The sequence below is a fragment of the Osmerus mordax genome, chromosome 26 (genome assembly GCF_038355195.1).
Source record: "Osmerus mordax isolate fOsmMor3 chromosome 26, fOsmMor3.pri, whole genome shotgun sequence".
Taxonomy (NCBI): Eukaryota; Metazoa; Chordata; class Actinopteri; order Osmeriformes; family Osmeridae; genus Osmerus; species Osmerus mordax.
The window spans coordinates 3,990,170-4,007,396 of record NC_090075.1 but is presented as its reverse complement, the minus strand read 5'-3'; the positions used below and the strand labels follow the sequence as shown (position 1 = coordinate 4,007,396).

The window sequence follows — 17,227 nt, the reverse complement described above, 5'->3', positions numbered from 1 at the left end:
GCTTCACCCTGCTTTGTCAAGCTAACTACAATTAGAAATCTTTGTTACAGGCAAAGATTGGCAGTCGTTATGATCGGTTACCGAAGATTTTGACTAATTTAGAAAACGGGTTGGATATTAGTTCTATATCTGAATACAAAATATAGGGCTGAACCTGTAAGTACAAAAGCTGTTTAAGTGCCCTGCTAACGCTAGCTGTTTGCGTTAACTAAACCAGCTACAGTGTAGGTATCTCTCTTAGCTCGCTACTACTAGCTAGCTAGAGCTAGCTAAATTAGAGTAGCTAGTCTGGCTATGTAGACCATCTGACTGGGGGTGGTTAATATAGGTAATAATTTACCATTATACGAGATTTCAAAAAGCAAACGTAAACTAAATTACCATTTTAGCTAGCTCGTTCAGGGCATGTGGACTGATTGAATTGCGGTGTTTTTTGCCCAGCCGGGTTGACATGACTCGGGGGGCTACCTGTTTCAAGATTCTCGTTAGCTAGCTAGTCTAGCTAGCGCCTAGTGTGTTGTCATGCTAGCCTAGTGTCGTTAGCTAGCTAGTACTAGGCTTTCTCTTCTTAGGTTTCGCAGTGTCGAGGAAGCAGATTAGCTTGTAACGTTAGCTTGCTACTAACAACAAGCTCCAGGAACTAGTTCTCCCATTTATTACAACTGGAGAAGTAGGGCATAGTTCCTCTATTGAGTTTGAAGCAATCCAAACCAAGTTAGCCGCACTGAATGAAAGCTGTGCTCTGAATAGTTTGGCAATTTAACGCTAGCTCTTTTTAATAGTTGGCGAGCAAATGCATTTTTCATATTTTCAGGCGTTCCATTCTTCCTTTATACATTTAGGATCAATCATGTAATGAGCTTTTTTCACTAATGCAATGTTTTAGCGCTAATGTTTCATTTTTTTAAGCAGGTGTAGACTACATAACTTGCTGTGTAAATTTAGTAACAACATAGAAGGAGCTTGATTTTGACATGGCTGTATGAGTGGCCTAGCTATTTGGCCATTTCGTCATTCGTTCATGTTCGAATTTAACATAGTTTTCGGTGATTTACTTTAATAACAACATAAGCACTTCAATCAGGCCTACTGTAAGTTGCTTAACCCATAAAATGTAGAGTTACAACATAACATTCCCCATACTCATAACATATATGCGTTAAAATATTTAGCAGGGAGATGTATGTGAGTCACAGGCAGCCACAGAGAAGGAGCAAGAGAAGGTTTGTCTAAATAGTTGAATTCTGTGCCTCAATGAAGCAGCAGAGAGGGGAATATCCTAAAGATGCCTATTTCTTTGGTATAGCAACAGTTGATGGAATACAATTACAAGGAGCTGTCTTTGTTTATCTGGTTCCACTACCTGTGTGGCTTATAAGTCAATATTTTTTGCCAGACTGGGTTTCTATCAGTTTACTAGGGGTGTTGCGGGAGGTAAGACTTTGTTGTACCACCTTGCAATTTAGGTTGTCAAATAATTGTTTTATTTTTGTCCTTAGGTTATCAAATCTGGTTCAGGCTTGTTGGGTGGTTGATGCATAGAGTAAAGAGGGTGAAACTTGAAGACGAAACTCAAGGTAGTTGTAAAAGGTATGAAATAGATCTGCTTTGCCTGTATTTTATTCAGTAAACGACACAGCAAATTCAGTTATCCCTTAATATACACTGTTGTCTGCTATTTACATAAATCATCTTATTATATATTATATACACATTATAATAGTATTATCTTATTATTCAGGAAGCCTAGTTAATGTTCCTCCAGTGTTTCGATCTTTAGGAATGCTGTAATAAACCGGATTTTGGGTCTGGTTATTTCTGTGAGCTCACCAGTCTACCTGTGCACAGTTACTCAGCTGTTGGGATGACTGCAGTGGACGAGCTCTCAGACAGCACAGAAGTGGTGGAGATGGAGGACGTGCCCTCGCAGTTCTTCGTGGAGAAACACACCTGGGACGGCCTGAGGAGCATTATCCACACCAGTCGCAAGTACTCAGGGATGGTCATCAACAAGGCCCCGCACGACTTCCAGTTTGTGCAGAAGCATGACGAGTCGAGTCCCCACTCCCATCGGCTGTACTACCTCGGTGAGTCCACACCTCCATCTTGGAATTCAACACTGTGTCTTACACCATGTAAAACGTACTTTCGGTTTCTCGTGTGGCATTTTTTTCAACATTGTTGGCGGATGCTTTTGAAAGAATCAACCATTAACATGTTATGGTTTACATCTACCGCTTTATGTTTCCCATCCCTGCAGGAATGCCCTATGGAAGTAGGGAAAACTCATTACTATACTCTGAGATCCCTAAGAAGATTCGCAAAGAGGCCCTGTTAGTGTTGTCGTGGAAACAGATGCTAGATCACTTTCAGGTGAGCCCCCTAACCTTTAACCCCGATGTCAGTGCAGTGAACTCCCCTGGGAAAACTCTTCACATGCACCAGGGGCTCTCTCTTCTGACACTACATTCACCGGAAGGCGTTAGAGGTCGAGCTTTCAGTCCGTCTTTGCTCTGATTTGAATATATCATGCTATCGACGTGGCAACCTGCTGCTAATGTGCTCCTCTACACGGCTCGTGGGCTTTGTCTGCCTGGTCATTACACACCAGTCATTTTCTATGGGAAGGATGTATTGCAAGAGTATTCCCGCGGAGCCCACGTCTCACTATCCCCCTCTCCTCTCTCTTTTTCCACTCTTTCTCCCTCCCTCTCTCCCCCCCACCCCCCTTGTCTTTCTGTCTCTTTCTTTCGCTGTCTTCCTCCCTCTCCTGCTCTCCCTGGCGTACCTCAGGCCACCCCTTACCATGGTGTGTACTCCCGGGAGGAGGAGCTGCTCCGGGAGAGGAAGCGACTGGGAGTGTTTGGCATAACATCATATGACTACCACGCCGAGAGCGGTCTCTTCCTCTTCCAAGCCAGCAACAGTCTCTTCTACTGCCGTGATGGGGGAAATAATGGCTTCATTGTGAGTAACAGACAGGAAAACCGTCTCTGGCCCTTCCTGTCAAGGTTATGGCACATTGTGTTGTCCTGGGCTCACTGTTGTTATGGTTATGTGGGAGGCAACCCAAGCAAATCTCCTGGTTTGTTGCCAGTACCTCAATCTTCCTACTTGAGCGTAAAACTGTAATTCTAAGCACACAGCTCAAGCCTGTTGTTTGATCTGGCCCCACCTAAGCCTTTTCATGACATTTGTGAAATGTATACATACACAAATTGCCTGTCAGTAATCTGAGTCATCTGAGATAGTATTGCAATGACCTTTGTCTGACAACTATTGGGGCACTGCTACTTTTGTTTGGACTTTTATAGTGTACTGTAAAACAGTCATGCATGCTTAGGGTCTCAGACCACAGTTTGGGGTCCTCATCCCTGAAAGTGTGATTTTTAGCAGGCGTCCCCCATGAAGCCCGTAGAGATTAAGACACAATGCTCAGGCACGCGCATGGACCCCAAGATCTCCCCAGGGGACCCAAGCTTCATGGCTTTCATCAACAACAATGACCTGTGGGTGGCCAGCATTGAGACCGGAGAGGAAAAGAGACTCACATACTGCCACAAAGGTGGGTGTCGACTGGAACTAAAGGGCTCCATCAGATTTCTTGCCAGCCTATTAACTCTCGCCACCATTTTTCAAATAGGTCCTCCTGCTTTAAAAAAACCTGAATTAAGATGAAAACACTCAATGACCAATTATTTTTCCTCTCCGTTATTTTACTGTGTTCATGTTGTGGTCATTAAAGGGCTGAATAATGTGAAGGAGGACCCCAGGTCTGCGGGCGTAGCCACGTTTGTGATCCAGGAGGAGTTTGATCGCTTCACAGGCTACTGGTGGTCCCCAGCTGCTCCTGAAGGTGAGGGGGGGGGAAGGGGGAATAACACAGGCTGACTATGTGCATCATCAGTACCCGTGTGAATACACTCACCCCTCTGATCAGATGGAACATGCGTTTGGAAGGTGTCATTAGTTAGGAGTATGTCTATGATATGAACAAAGTGGTTTGCCTCTCCTCTCTCTCTCTCAGATTCAGATGGAGGGAAAACCCTTCAGTTATTGTATGAGGAGGTGGATGAGTCAGAAGTGGAGGTCATCCATGTCCCATCCCCCGCTCTGGAGGAGCGCAAGACTGACGTGTACAGATACCCTCGCACAGGTTAGCTTCCTATTGGTGATAGCCCTGTCACGTTGACCTTTTTGTCATGACTGCTCACGTGGCTGACCGACTTCACGAGTGGACTTACAGGTGTGTCCAAACACCTGAGGCAATGGAACACTGACGTTTTCATGTTTTCAGGGAGCAAGAACCCTCAAATTACTCTCAAACTGGCAGAAATTCGAACAGACCACCTCGGCAGAGTAAGTATAGTTATTTATGTCGTCTTTTTATATACATTAACACATTATAATGGTCTCAGCATAGTGAATGCTGCATTTGAAATCCCTCTGTTGGGCAATGCATGCTTATATATCTTCCTCTGGTTTACCGCTCAGATTGTGAGCACACAAGACAAAGAGCTGGTTCTCCCATTCGCCACCTTGTTTCCCGGAGTAGAGTACATTGCCAGAGCTGGCTGGACAAAAGACGGCAAATAGTAAGTTGGTATTTCTATGGGGACATTCTGCCATGTAAGAAAACACATTGATATACAAGCACTCACTCACTCATAGCATTGTATTAAGCAAAGCAGGTCTTGTCCAGCACCAAACCTACTTTCGGTCAACTAAAACTCATTACTTGAGGTTTCATCTCACACTTACCCGCAATCTGGTCTGCTCTCACTATTGTGCTACCGGCTGTTAATAAATGGCCAACTACCCACTCCTAGGGTACAGCAGTTGTCCTGAAATCTCTGCCAAGGCAAATGTTTCCACAGCCAGACCCCCATCACCAATCCAGCCATCTAGTTCCACTAGACCTACCTCCCTGGCCTCAGACTGAACTTTGGAACTGCAGAAAAACTTAAATGTTTACCCCCAACTCAGCTAGATCCAGTTTTGGGGTTGGAGCAACCTGAATTTGTGAAAGTCCCCCCAAAGCCCACCATGAATGTGTTTGTACTCAGCCTGCCCTTCTCCCGTGCTCCGTAGTGCATGGGCCGTGTTGCTGGACAGGACCCAGCAGCGCCTGCAGCTGCAGCTGCTCCCCCCGGCCCTCTTCATCCCCGTAGCAGAGGACCCCGCCCAGCGAGAGGAGAGCGTGGAGGCCGTGCCCGAGGGGGTCCACCCCTTCATCATCTACGAGGAGACCACAGACATCTGGATCAACGTGAGTAACCCAGGGCCGACTCGGCTTCGGTTATCCCAGGTTATGCTGCTGCTGGAAAGAACATGTCGCTGCTACTTTGTTTATGGGTGTAGCTCATTGGTAGAGCATTTGACTGCAGGTCTAGAAGTCACAGGTTCAATTCTGTCTTTGCATAATGGCGCCTGCCACAGTGAATACCTCATTCACATCCGATCGAAAGTAGCTGCTTCCAGTTGACCAGTATATCGTTCCCACTTCCCACACTTGGTGTCGAGGAAATGGTATCAATGGTCGTGTTTACTTCTGATGGCTGTCTGTAAAGATGTCGCTTTTTTTCTTTTCTTCTTTCCCCCTCCCATGGATTCTCATCGGCAGGTCGACCATTCTTTTGATGATGTTCTGTCTCACCCCTCAGGTCCACGACATCTTCTACCCGTTCATCCAAACCAACGACGACGAGATCACCTTCCTGTGGGTGAACGAGTCCAAAACAGGCTTTTGCCACCTGTACAAGGTCACCTCCCTGTTACAGCAAGGCTGCTACCAGTGGGCCCGAGACTACACTCACTCCGAAGGTACGCCTTCGTCTTCCATCCCCGGACTGGCTTTCACGAGTCTTCATTTGTTATCGTAGAGAAATGAAATTCAAGCTGGTTTTCAAGGGCTTGTTGTTCCCTCCAGATGATTTCAAGTGCCCGATCAAGGAGGAGGTGACGCTGAGCAGTGGGGAGTGGGAGGTGTTGGCCAGGCACGGCTCTAAGGTGAGACTCCAGAGGGATCTCTAATCCTTCACAGCTGCTGGGTTCACAGCGTTCTGTTTCAACCCTAACCTCTGTTGTTAGCAGCTCATTCACCAGCCTTTTTGGCAACTACAAACTGTTACTGTCCATGACTGTCCTGTACCAGAACAACAGATTGTCCTTGGTCTCCTGTAAAACGGTTTGTTCTGTAATCATATCCTCATCCTGTCGTCTCCCCACCCCCCCCTCATTTAGATCTGGGTGAACGAGGCCACTAAGCTCGTGTACTTCCAAGGCACCAAGGACACTCCCCTGGAGCACCACCTGTACGTCGTGAGCTATGACTCTCCGGGTGACATCATCAGGCTGACCAAGCCTGGCTTCTCTCACAGCTGCTCCATCAGCCAGGTACTGGAGGCCGGGGCCCTTGTGCTGACACGCATCATCAGGGTTTCACAGACACTGAACACTTCGGGTTTGGCCCGCCGCCTGCCCCTTATCGTTCAGCCAAAGCATAGTGCTGTTGTTTGGGTTTTTGAATGAAACATGACAAAGCTTTGCCAAGGTTGCCTATAGTTACTGAGGGCCTTAGAGGAAAAATAGACAAAATATCGGTTATAATTAGATTTAACTGTGTTTTGAAAATCACCCCTAATGCATGATAATTATATCTTTTGAACCTTATTTAGGCATAAAAAAGTGTGATTATACACACATTTCGTCTTATGAGGATCTTGTATACCTCCCTGATTCTCTTCTCTTCCACCTGTCTGGGTAGAACTTTGACATGTTCGTCAGCCATTATAGCAACGTTAGCACGCCTCCCTGCGTCCACGTCTACAAGCTGACGGGCCCAGAGAGTGACCCCCTCCACAAAGAGCCGGAGTTCTGGGCTAGCATGATGGAGGCTACTGGTAAGGGAGGCTTAAAGGGAAATATCTCGTTTTAAATCTGTATATTTCCATGAACACATCTGTAAAACACCAAACGGTTACAAACGTGACCCAGAGAATACTGCAGTTGTACATTTTAACCAAAGATATGATCAACAGATAGTCTAAAGATCCTTTTGATGATGTTGGCCATTTGTGTTGTTTTCCAGGATGCCCCACAGACTACGTGCCTCCCGAAATCTTCAACTTCCCGGGGAAGTCAGGGTTCCAGCTCTACGGCATGTTGTACAAACCCCACAACCTGGTCCCTGGCAGGAAGCACCCCACAATCCTCTTTGTGTACGGTGGCCCTCAGGTGAGAACCTTCCTCTCATCTGATGCTTTGGTGTTAGCAGGCCATTCATTTCCAGTCGTTTGTTGATGGGATGGTATTTTCTTGAATTTTCAAATAACTAGACATTGGATATTTGTTGTTATTTCAGGTGCAGCTGGTGAACAACTCCTATAAAGGAGTGAAGTACCTGCGCCTGAACACTCTAGCGTCTCTGGGTTACGCTGTGGTTGTTATTGATGGAAGGGGCTCCTGTCAAAGAGGGCTGAAGTTTGAAGGGGCACTCAAAAACAAAATGGTAAAAACTGCAGTCGAGTGTCTAGTCTTGTCTAAACCAGCCTTAACCTTTTAACATGGAACTTAAAATAGGATCATAGTATTGTGAAAGGATTTTGATAACTTACTGGTTCATTGTCACATGGCTTTTGTTCAGGGCCAGGTGGAGATTGAGGACCAGGTGGAGGGGCTACAGTACGTGGCTGATAAGTACAAGTTTGTGGACCTGAGTCGCGTGGCCATCCATGGCTGGTCCTACGGAGGATTCCTCTCCCTTATGGGTCTCATCCACCGGCCCAACATCTTCAAGGTACGTCGAGCCAGACTCCTGCAGCACTTCAGTTCAACAGAAAGCAGTCATCTCTCCCTGCCTCTCTCCAACTGTCTCCAACTTATCACATAAGACTACATTTAAAATTCTATATTTTGGGGGGTTAGCAGATGCTTTTATCTTGATCGACAAACAAATGGTTAATAAAAACACACCACTCAGCAATCCACACAACTGCCTACACATTTGTGGTGACAGTTTAGAGCCAGACGGTAATCCAGCCGCGGTGTGGGTGGTAATTATGTTTTCAGCCGTCTTATCGAGAACAGTTTATTTGAGTCTTCCCGCCCCCTCCCTGTGTCCAGGTGGCTGTAGCGGGGGCCCCAGTGACCGTGTGGATGGCCTACGACACGGGCTACACCGAGCGCTACATGGACGTGCCCGAAAACAACCAGCAGGGCTACGAGGCCGGCTCGGTCGCCATGCATGTGGACAAGCTGCCCAACGAGTAAGACACCATGGGGGATGATTCTGACATTCATTTAGTACTTAACACTAGGTTAGGAGAGAAGGAACATGATATGAATAGAAGGATCTGTGTGAAAATAAAGCTTAATGCTAATATCTATATTCCCCCCCCCCCCCTCCATATAGACCCAACAGGTTACTTATACTTCATGGATTTCTGGATGAGAACGTGCACTTTTTCCACACGAACTTCCTTGTGTCTCAGCTCATCAGGGCAGGGAAGCCATATCAGCTACAGGTAAGAAGCTGCGTAATGTTTTTTCTCTCCAGATCAAACCCCTCACTGTACCAATAAGTCAAGAACAACAGTGCATCACACATGGACTTTGTATCTTCGATCTACGATTCCCACTTGCTGTAGTGGGAAAGACTAGATTCCCGTGCTCGCTAACTTTTGGGGGCCCCTTCCGGTCTTTTACAGATTTACCCCAACGAGAGACACAGCATCCGCTGCCCGGAGTCTGGAGAGCACTACGAGATCATGCTGCTACACTTCCTCCAGCAATACCTTTAATGAGGGCTGCGGTGTATTGGACAGAGCCTCCCCCTTCCCCCTGCACCCTGGCCTAACCTATGTACCTATCTATATCTACCAGTCACCCTGTCTCCAACGACCCTACCCACCCCCCACCCACTACCATTTTCAAAAGAGATTTTATAAAAACCGCTGACCACACCAACTTGCATCATGCCATGAGCCAAGAAACGACACCAGTTGGGGAAAAACGGAGGAAGTTCGACGAAGGGAGGATAGAAAAACCTGAAGCACTGAGCGTCTTGAGCTTTTACCATCTTGGAGTGGTTCATTGTTTTATTTTATGTGCCACGCCCTGTAAGTGAATTTTTTGTTATTGTTGTTCTGTAACACGTTGATGTTGATCTTTAACACTTTGTTGCCAAACGTGTCTTTCTTATTGTTTTTATTTTGTTTTTTGTTTTTCTTTTTTTCTGTCAGTGGCTTAAGACTGCACATGCTTAAAACTGCACATGGACGAAACACAAGTTTGCCCACACATATACACATACGCTCTTCCTCCCAACTCCTTTCTATTTGGTTTGTTGTTATTTTGGCTGTACTGTGTGACTTTCACAGTGGCATCTAATAAGAGAAGCCATGCGTTGCAACTGGTATTTTAAGTGTGTATTAAATGAAAATATTTTTATGACTTCTTATTCTTTTATAATGAGTGTGGCAACTCATTGAAAGACTGCGGATCTCCTGAGATACCCTACTCCTAGGCGTCAAGACTGCAGATCTCCTGAGATACCCTACTCCTAGGCATCAAGACTGCAGATCTCCTGAGATACCCTACTCCTAGGCATCAAGACTGCTTTGTGCCCGCTGCCGCAAAGGACCATGCTTTGAAATCTTTGCCTTGCACAGAGTGTAAGTCCATTGTTACCCTATTTGAAGGGATTATGTAATATTATAACGGGTATAGCTTGCACGAAGATATAACTATGACACCCTAAAAACCAATGCTTGGCGATCTCACGTGCCTTGTAAGGATATAAGCAAAATCAATGGCAACCGTTAAAAATCAATCAGGGAACTGATGTTTGAGGTGGACCGTGAAACGTGGCAACATTTCGAAAGAATCTGCAAGATGAAATGCTTGTAACTGTATTTGGGTAGGTCTATGCACTCGGTGTGTTGGAGAAATAAACAGAACATCTAATGAAAGTCCTTCAACTCAACATCAAAAGTGATTCATTTTGTCAAAGCGTTTAATGGGCCTTCGGATGCTGTTGCAGCTGCTCTGATGCAAGTTTCCCCTCTGACATCTGCTCTGATTATTGTCCTAGAGCACTTCATCCCCAGCAGGTGGGGATAGAGTTGTAATTCACATGGAGTGGATTGTTCACGGCCCACAGATCCAAAGAAGCCGTTTGATTCCGTTTTTCTATGTAGCAGTGTCATTTTTTGGGTTGGGACAGATGTTGTGTTTACACTCACATAGTACATATCCTCAGAACAGTATAAGCAATGAACACTTCTAGCTATTGATTCTCAGATTATCTGTTCATTTATGTTCATTTAGTTGGTCTATGACAAAGGTAAAAGAGATCAATGCATATATTTTGTGAGACTTTTATTCATTGAAACTGAAATGTTAATTCTCATGTCTACTGTTTGAACAGCGGACAAGTTTAGTTTGCTGTACAATCACTACAAAATGAAATGTAACATTTGAATAGAAAAAATAAAATAGAACATAGGCTTAAGACATAAGAAATTTAAGTATAAAGTGCTTTCTCTTACAAAGGGAATACTGTTATTTATAAAACAATCAATATGACTGACATGGAGACCACTGAGACAGTGGATTGTAATGATCCACTAATGGTGAGGCTAAATGGCAAATGTGCATATTACAAAGTGCTAAATGATTCCAACTTCAGAAAAAGAAAAAAAAGAAATCTTAGTCATTTTTCTACATTGAAAAGCTTTTTTTCTCTGGATGGGTTCTGTGATACCCTTTAGTTAGCTGTGTGTGCAAAAGTCAGTAGTCTTCAGTTGTTGAGTATGATGGAGTGAGAAACCGGTGTAAAAACATGGCTCACTGTTGTGAAAGTGAAACCAATGCATTTAGGACTTGATTGAGGCTGGGGCAATCTTCATGACAACGGTCTTCAAATGACGGTGGTGTGATGTCATTGTGTTCCAGAAGGCCAGTTGCCTCCTCGTCTGTTGTCTCTGAACGTTCTTCTTAGGAAACTTGCCGTTCAGGTTGGCATTGCCACAATCACTGAACCACCAACCACCTGTAATATTGTAAAGTAAAAAAAAAGATTTAGAAACAGCATCTTTGATTGCGGAATTTCACAGCTTCACAACAGTTGAAGGCTTGGTGAGCTTAGGTGAAAGAAAAATTGTCTCACCTGAGAGGTGCTGGGCACAGTTGAGGTCAGCTCTCTGGTCGTTGTCTCGGTCAGAAGTGGAAAACGGCAGACCAGAAGACCCTGTGTGCAGAGCGCTCTGCTGGTTCCCCCTGGAGCCCAGGTGCAGGGCGTAGTTATTCTCTTCTCCGTCCAGGTAAAACGGGTACTGAACGGGTTGCACTTCTCCTCTCAAATCAGAGACCTCCACCACAAGTGTATTCTCGCCTTGGTTCGACAGAGCGTGAATGTTCTCCAGTCCCAGCCAGAATTCACCTGAAATATATTACAATTCCAGATTAGTTACATTCGATCACATGAGCATACACGTGAATAAAGTTAGGATTTGGGGGTTTATTTTAGCTGAATTTGGACATACCTGTCAAGCTACCGAAGCCTTTCTGATAGGCCTCCCATAACTGGTTGAAGTTCTGTGACCCATCAAGTCGTTTTTGGATAACTGTCCATCCGCCTTCTGGAAGCAGGAGATAAGAGAGAGCAGAGAGTGAGAAATCTTTCTAGATGTATTCAACCCCTAAGACTAGACTTTACAGCCTATTGTAAATTGAGTGTTGGTAAAGTTGTAAAAATCAACTGTGCTGTTAAGAGTAATTGAGGAGACTCTGTTTTTTTCTCACCAGATGTCATTTCGCAGAGGACTTCAAAGGGCAGTGAGTTGTGAGGCTGGATGGAGTATACACCACTGCTTGTCTGCCCTTGCAGAAACAGCTCATGGCAATCTTTGGCAAAACCTGAAAATACAAAAAACAGAACAGCCGTTTTAATTAGCTACTCGATGAAATAGATGATCTAGTGATGTAAACAATGCTTTGACACCAAGTAAAACATTACTGATTTACAACTGTAATGGTGAATGTGTATCATCAATGATGATTTTGTCATGTCAAACTCTTATCCATTAACTGTTCAAAAAGTTGTTCTGATCTGTGTTAGACTTTGGACAGGATCTTCTGCCAACAGGGAAATTGGTCTAAAGTACAGTTTCCTATATCTCCAGGAGCAAAGTGGTAGGTCTACATGGTGACATAAGTGGAATGCTTGTAAATGAGTACATGTCGGTACTTGCTTACGTGCAAAATGTCTTGCATAACGAAAGTGTAGAGTCTACATCTATACAATAGTTGGATAACCGTTAACACGATTAAATTTTTTAAATGTGGTTGGCTAAAGATATTATTTTCAGCCAGAGAGCTAGAAGTGTGGATGTTTTTGGTATTTTAGGTTGTTCTCCCACATAGCATATGTATCAGTTTACTGCTCTGGGGAAGACATTGGGAGTCGTTTGCATGGCTTCTGAGAAACTAGGGGAAAGGTTATATGCTTTGAGAGGTGGTTGGTATGTATGGGTGTGTATGGGGCATGTTTGTTGAAAGTATCTTACCTGTTTGAGAATTTCTTTGTTCTGTGCTTTTCCGTGCTGTCTCTTCATCTCTGCGTCTAACAAGGGACTTGAATTTCTTGTGCATGACCTGGGGAACATAATCAAACAAAACATGTCAAGAAGAGCATTTACGTGTCTTATTTATTGACTTATTTGAACCCACAATCTCCCCCTTTTTTTAAGACCAATGTCACTGTTGTCGAGTACATACCTTGCCTTGGAGTGCATGCAGATGGCTATTCTGTTTCTCCAGCTTGTCTTGCTGTTGTCGTATTTTCTCCACAAGGTCATCAATCCGTTTGTTCTGTGCATCCAATATTCTCTAAAAATAACAGTGAAACAAGTTAGCCATCGAGTTGCATGATGTCAAACTCTGTCCTTCCACTGCTAGGATTACATGAAATATTACTATTCGAGAAACTGGTGGAGTCTGTCTCACCTGGATGAAGCTGACATCACCGTGGTTACTGTTGTTGCTGTCCTTCAGGGCTCCGTCCACCTTCTCCTCCAGCCTCTCCATCCTGGCATGAATGTCCCGTCGCTCAGCCCTCAGCTCCTCCACCTTCACCATCATTTCAGAAGAGATGTTCTCCTCCTGACTCTTCCTGTCCTCCATCTCCCGCGCTCCCTTCGCTAACGCCTCCCCCTGGGCCAGGCTGTTTCTCGCCAGCTCGGCCACGGTGCCGTTGAAGGCTTTGAGCTTGCTGCTGATGTCTCTCATCTGGCTCTTGGTCTTCTCCACGTGTTCTTTGAGCCCATGGCCCAGCTGCAGAAGACCATGGGCCACCACGTTGACGTCGTCCCAGGAGGCGTACATGTCTCTGCTGCTGATCTCCGCTCTGTTCCTCTCCAAGGGCAAACTGATGGTCGCTTGAACCAGAATGCCAACGAGGAGCAGAAGCATCACTGGTGTCTGCATCTTTGGCTTGAAATGATGTTCTCGGTCTTCGGAATGTTTTGAGCTCGACGCCGGTCTTTTTCTAGTGTCTCGTTCGATCCGTGCTCAAGACCAGGAGTGTGAGGTTTATATATCCTGCTGCCTGCATAGAGCTTGTGGTGGCTGTTCTCATTGGCTACTGGGCTGTAGGGGGGGTGTGGTATACATAATGTGATGCACTCCATTGATACAGGGGAGAATTTGTTGAGGGGTTGGAAGTTAATGTAAATGAGCTGTACTGTAAGAAAAAACAGAAATCTGAGAATAGTTACCTTTCACCTTCTTTCTCCCCTTACAGTTCATTGTTCAGTGCACAAGAATGACTTTATGTAAATACTCACAAGGTATATTTTTTTTCAGTCTAATTTGCATTTATCTTAAAAAAAAGCACTATTATGATATAATTTGGGATTAAAGCGTAGCATCAATAGTGTAGCCAGGCATTTTGTGGCTTGTTATTGTAGTGTATTTTAGCAAAGACGATAGTGGGTTACAGCTACACTATCAAACAAATATATTATTTCATACATAATAATGAGCTGCTTAATTTAAATATACATTTCTAATTTCCTTTTAAAGATTTCATAACTGTCCTTCCAGTGCTTAGTGTTTTAAAACAACACTAAGAAACATGTATTTTTCCACCTAAAGGCATCTGGTGGATCTTGCGTGGGGAGAAATGCAGTAAAACAGAGTTTCAGACGAGGTCGTTGTGAGAAGTAGGGGAAAGTTCATGCTCAGAATTGAACCATTACAGCCATTCTCCAAAACACGTGCTGAGAGTTCTAGACACACCCCAGGCACACAGGATTCAGTTTTCAGGCAAGACCAAACATTCAAGGGCCTGTCTACATGTGTAAAGGTATTTTGTGGTAGTTCCTTAAGAGAAACACAAGTAAAAATCCAACATGGGTTAACTGGCTGACTGACAGTTAAAGTGATCCCTTTTCAACCGAACCACATTTCACGGAACAATGGAGACACAGAATGACCCGCAGTATGGGGCCCAGAACAGTTCCTGTAGAGAAGGGTTGTGCTTAAAGACACGTAGCCTCAAGTAGTGCTCCTGTCCTGCACGTCTCCCCATACTGCTGGAACATTCAAAATGCCTATGATTTCTCTACCAGCACACAGTATCTGCCGGTGGTAATTTTTTTATTGCGTCGGCAGGACATAGAGTTCTGTGTAGTAATCAGTTGCTCTTGGATGGACGAGAGGATTCTTTTTGTTCTGGCCCAGGTTTCATAGCATTTTCTTCCATTAAGCTCAAATGATGTATTGTAGACTCCAAGCTAAAACTTAAGTTTAAATGTTATGGAAAATTGTGTGTAAAGGTTATAATTATTTTAAGGTATTGTATTTTCACATTTCATTCATCATTCTAATTCTAAACACATTCCTAAACACCCATGTATGTACACTATGACTGTAACTTCAAAAGAAGCTATAGAGCTAGTTATTTGTATTTGTATTAATTTTTGGCTCATTTAAAACAAATACATATAAAAACCAATCTCAATCTTTATGATTAATTCTTTCTTTGTAGATTGCATAACTCGGTAGTCCCTTTATAGTAACAGACTGAACAGACCCTTTGTTTTAACTCAGTTTTCCCTCAGTTGCGGGTTAGTGTGTGAAAGGTGAAGATGAGATCACGTGCCAGGTCTCTTGCATCAGCCTCTGGGTCCACTTCCATGGCTGCTTCTGATCAGACACGCACAGCTGGGAACGAGACTCCTGGTTAGTTCCGAAGGGCAATCCAACCATAACACACTTTGATGTTTCATGGCTACAACAACAGACTTTTGTTTATTGAGACAATAGATTGATAAAACACAACTAGAACATATTTCAGATAGAGCAGTTTATACATATGTTGATTTGAACATTTCTATTCAATGTTGTATCATGAATGGACCTTTATACAGCTTAATATACCACATGGTGGATAATGGTTAATTCATATTGGGCACAACAGATCAAGCATCAGTTAGACATGTTGACTATGTGTATTGTGATTTGTCCTGGACCCAGTGAACAGATGTTATTCACAATTTTACAACTGAAATTCCATTCACCTCCATCATGTTGACCCTTTACCCAGATTCCAGACGCAAAGCGTTTGTAGTCTGGAACGTATGCATTTAGGCTGTTCCCTTCCTGATGTTAACTGACTCACCGCAGCCCACAGTTGCCCTTTCACCCAAATAAAATATCCAGATATAACCCCTTGTTTTTTAACAAAAGTGGTTGTCAATGTCTATCATAATTGTTCTCCCCCAATGTGAACAGTTATAGAATGTGAAGCTATGTAACTTATGGTGTGTACAAAATGTTGGGGCATACATAAAGACACACCCAGTTGAAAACTAGCAAAAACATAATAAGGATATTGTTAAGGACTGGAACTGATATCTCCTCTGATGGGTCCCACAATTATAGGTTTTCACAATGACGTAGATACATTTGGGGGCCCTTTTGTAGTAATGGGATAGTACGAACACCCAAGGGCATGGCAATACAATACTGCACACTGAATATGACACAATTGTAAAAAGTAATGAAAGGAGAAGAACGTGACATTTCTGTCACGAGCCAGCCTTGATATTACAAGCGAGTACATGAATCATCATTTACAAAGAAAAGGACAATTACTCATGGGACGAAGTGGCCATTATGACTGATTCCTACTCCACGTCAGTCTGGTGTTCGACCCTCACCCAGCCCTTTGGTCTATCAAATAAAGGAGTCCTCTGGTCATGCTGCAATGGTTGGCTGTCACGTAGAAAGAAATGCAAATAATGTTGTAGACTCTGATCTATTTCTGTCTATTTAACCTGGTAATTGAGCCACCTTTGTCCCATCCTTGCCTTCCTGCTGATCAGTCCAGATGACTATTTACTCATGTGAGGTTCAATGATTTGTCGGTTCTTCACTCTCTCTTTAACTGATTTAAAGTCTGGTACGTCACGTCATGCGTGCACAAAATGGTTACTGACTTGCAGTTCACCTTTTACCTAAAAAAGAGATCACCGCAGCTCTTTCTGGTTCCGTGAAATTTGTTGGTTTAATCTTTGGGGAAGGCCAAATAATCTTTGGCAGGACAAACTCACCCAGTTGCACCCAATCTGCTTTAATTAAAATACTTTGTTTTAAAAAGGAGTTAAGCTTATAGTGCAAGACCTTGAATCCAATTGGCACACCTATAAAGGCTTCCTGTTTGTCCTACTCCGTGACGGCCTGTGATATCCTTCAAGCCAGTAACCCATGAAAACATGTTTTCTTGGACTTTGGTGTGTCCTCGTACAGCAGTCTTATCATTCCTTCACTGAAATATGCACCTGTTGCTATTGGTGAGGTGTTCAACGCCTTTAACATAGGTTATAGTCAATAGTTGGAAATCGTTAAGACAGGGAGCGTAGGGTACTTCTGTGTACGATTAGACCTTGGGAGGGAAATAAGAATGATTATCAGTCAGTTTGTAGATTTGTCTTTTTAGTGGAGTCGTTATCAATTCACCATCCACACATGTTGATATAATAACTGAAGGTACATAAAGGTTGAACTAACGGTGCCTGCATCACTGTGATGCCCTCGTTGATAAAATGTTTACTGCCACACCAACAGTAAAATACTTTTTTGCTTGGTTGCTGTTTCGTTGTCTGAAAAACTGATTGGTCCAAGCTTGGTTGCAGACTATTCCACACAAGAAGAATTGCGC

General features: G+C 43.9%; 2 protein-coding genes across 4 annotated transcripts; one reads left to right on the top strand and one right to left on the bottom strand.

The window, feature by feature from the left end:
* The first annotated feature begins 1 nt into the window (after position 1).
* dpp9 (dipeptidyl-peptidase 9) lies at positions 2-9,450 on the top strand. Of its 3 annotated transcripts, none has more exons than XM_067229878.1 (21): positions 2-156; positions 1,500-1,590; positions 1,849-2,087; positions 2,261-2,373; positions 2,794-2,967; positions 3,394-3,565; positions 3,746-3,856; positions 4,028-4,156; positions 4,298-4,359; positions 4,495-4,595; positions 5,092-5,269; positions 5,664-5,823; positions 5,930-6,009; positions 6,244-6,396; positions 6,767-6,902; positions 7,091-7,236; positions 7,364-7,510; positions 7,646-7,798; positions 8,125-8,267; positions 8,414-8,525; positions 8,709-9,450. In XM_067229878.1, exons 2-21 carry the CDS (start codon positions 1,535-1,537, stop codon positions 8,799-8,801), a joined length of 2,658 nt encoding a protein of 885 aa, XP_067085979.1. In that variant the 5' UTR covers positions 2-156; positions 1,500-1,534; the 3' UTR covers positions 8,802-9,450. The 3 variants fall into 3 exon arrangements, with proteins under 3 accessions (XP_067085979.1, XP_067085980.1, XP_067085981.1); XM_067229879.1 differs by having other exon boundaries at positions 41-156; positions 3,397-3,565; XM_067229880.1 differs by lacking the exon at positions 2-156 and having other exon boundaries at positions 1,516-1,577.
* A 913-nt stretch (positions 9,451-10,363) lies between these two features.
* LOC136936020 (angiopoietin-related protein 4-like) lies at positions 10,364-13,563 on the bottom strand. Its single transcript, XM_067229745.1, has 7 exons — positions 13,009-13,563; positions 12,781-12,891; positions 12,570-12,657; positions 11,806-11,919; positions 11,547-11,642; positions 11,171-11,443; positions 10,364-11,053 (listed from the first exon to the last, which is right to left on the bottom strand). The coding sequence occupies exons 1-7, from the start codon at positions 13,486-13,488 to the stop codon at positions 10,878-10,880; spliced, it is 1,338 nt and encodes a 445-aa protein (XP_067085846.1). The 5' UTR covers positions 13,489-13,563; the 3' UTR covers positions 10,364-10,877.
* Positions 13,564-17,227: the final 3,664 nt, after the last annotated feature.

Bases quoted from the DNA above. Each gene is read 5' to 3' on its own strand.
- dpp9 (XM_067229878.1), top strand. From the start codon at position 1,535: ATGCATAGAGTAAAGAGGGTGAAACTTGAAGACGAAACTCAAGGTAGT. The intron at 2,088-2,260 runs GTGAGTCCACAC...CCATCCCTGCAG, and splicing joins CCATCGGCTGTACTACCTCG to GAATGCCCTATGGAAGTAGG. The intron at 8,526-8,708 runs GTAAGAAGCTGC...GGTCTTTTACAG, and splicing joins GGAAGCCATATCAGCTACAG to ATTTACCCCAACGAGAGACA.
- LOC136936020 (XM_067229745.1), bottom strand. From the start codon at position 13,488: ATGCAGACACCAGTGATGCTTCTGCTCCTCGTTGGCATTCTGGTTCAA. The intron at 11,920-12,569 runs GTAAGATACTTT...TTGTATTTTCAG, and splicing joins ACAAAGAAATTCTCAAACAG to GTTTTGCCAAAGATTGCCAT. The intron at 11,054-11,170 runs GTGAGACAATTT...ACAATATTACAG, and splicing joins CTGTGCCCAGCACCTCTCAG to GTGGTTGGTGGTTCAGTGAT.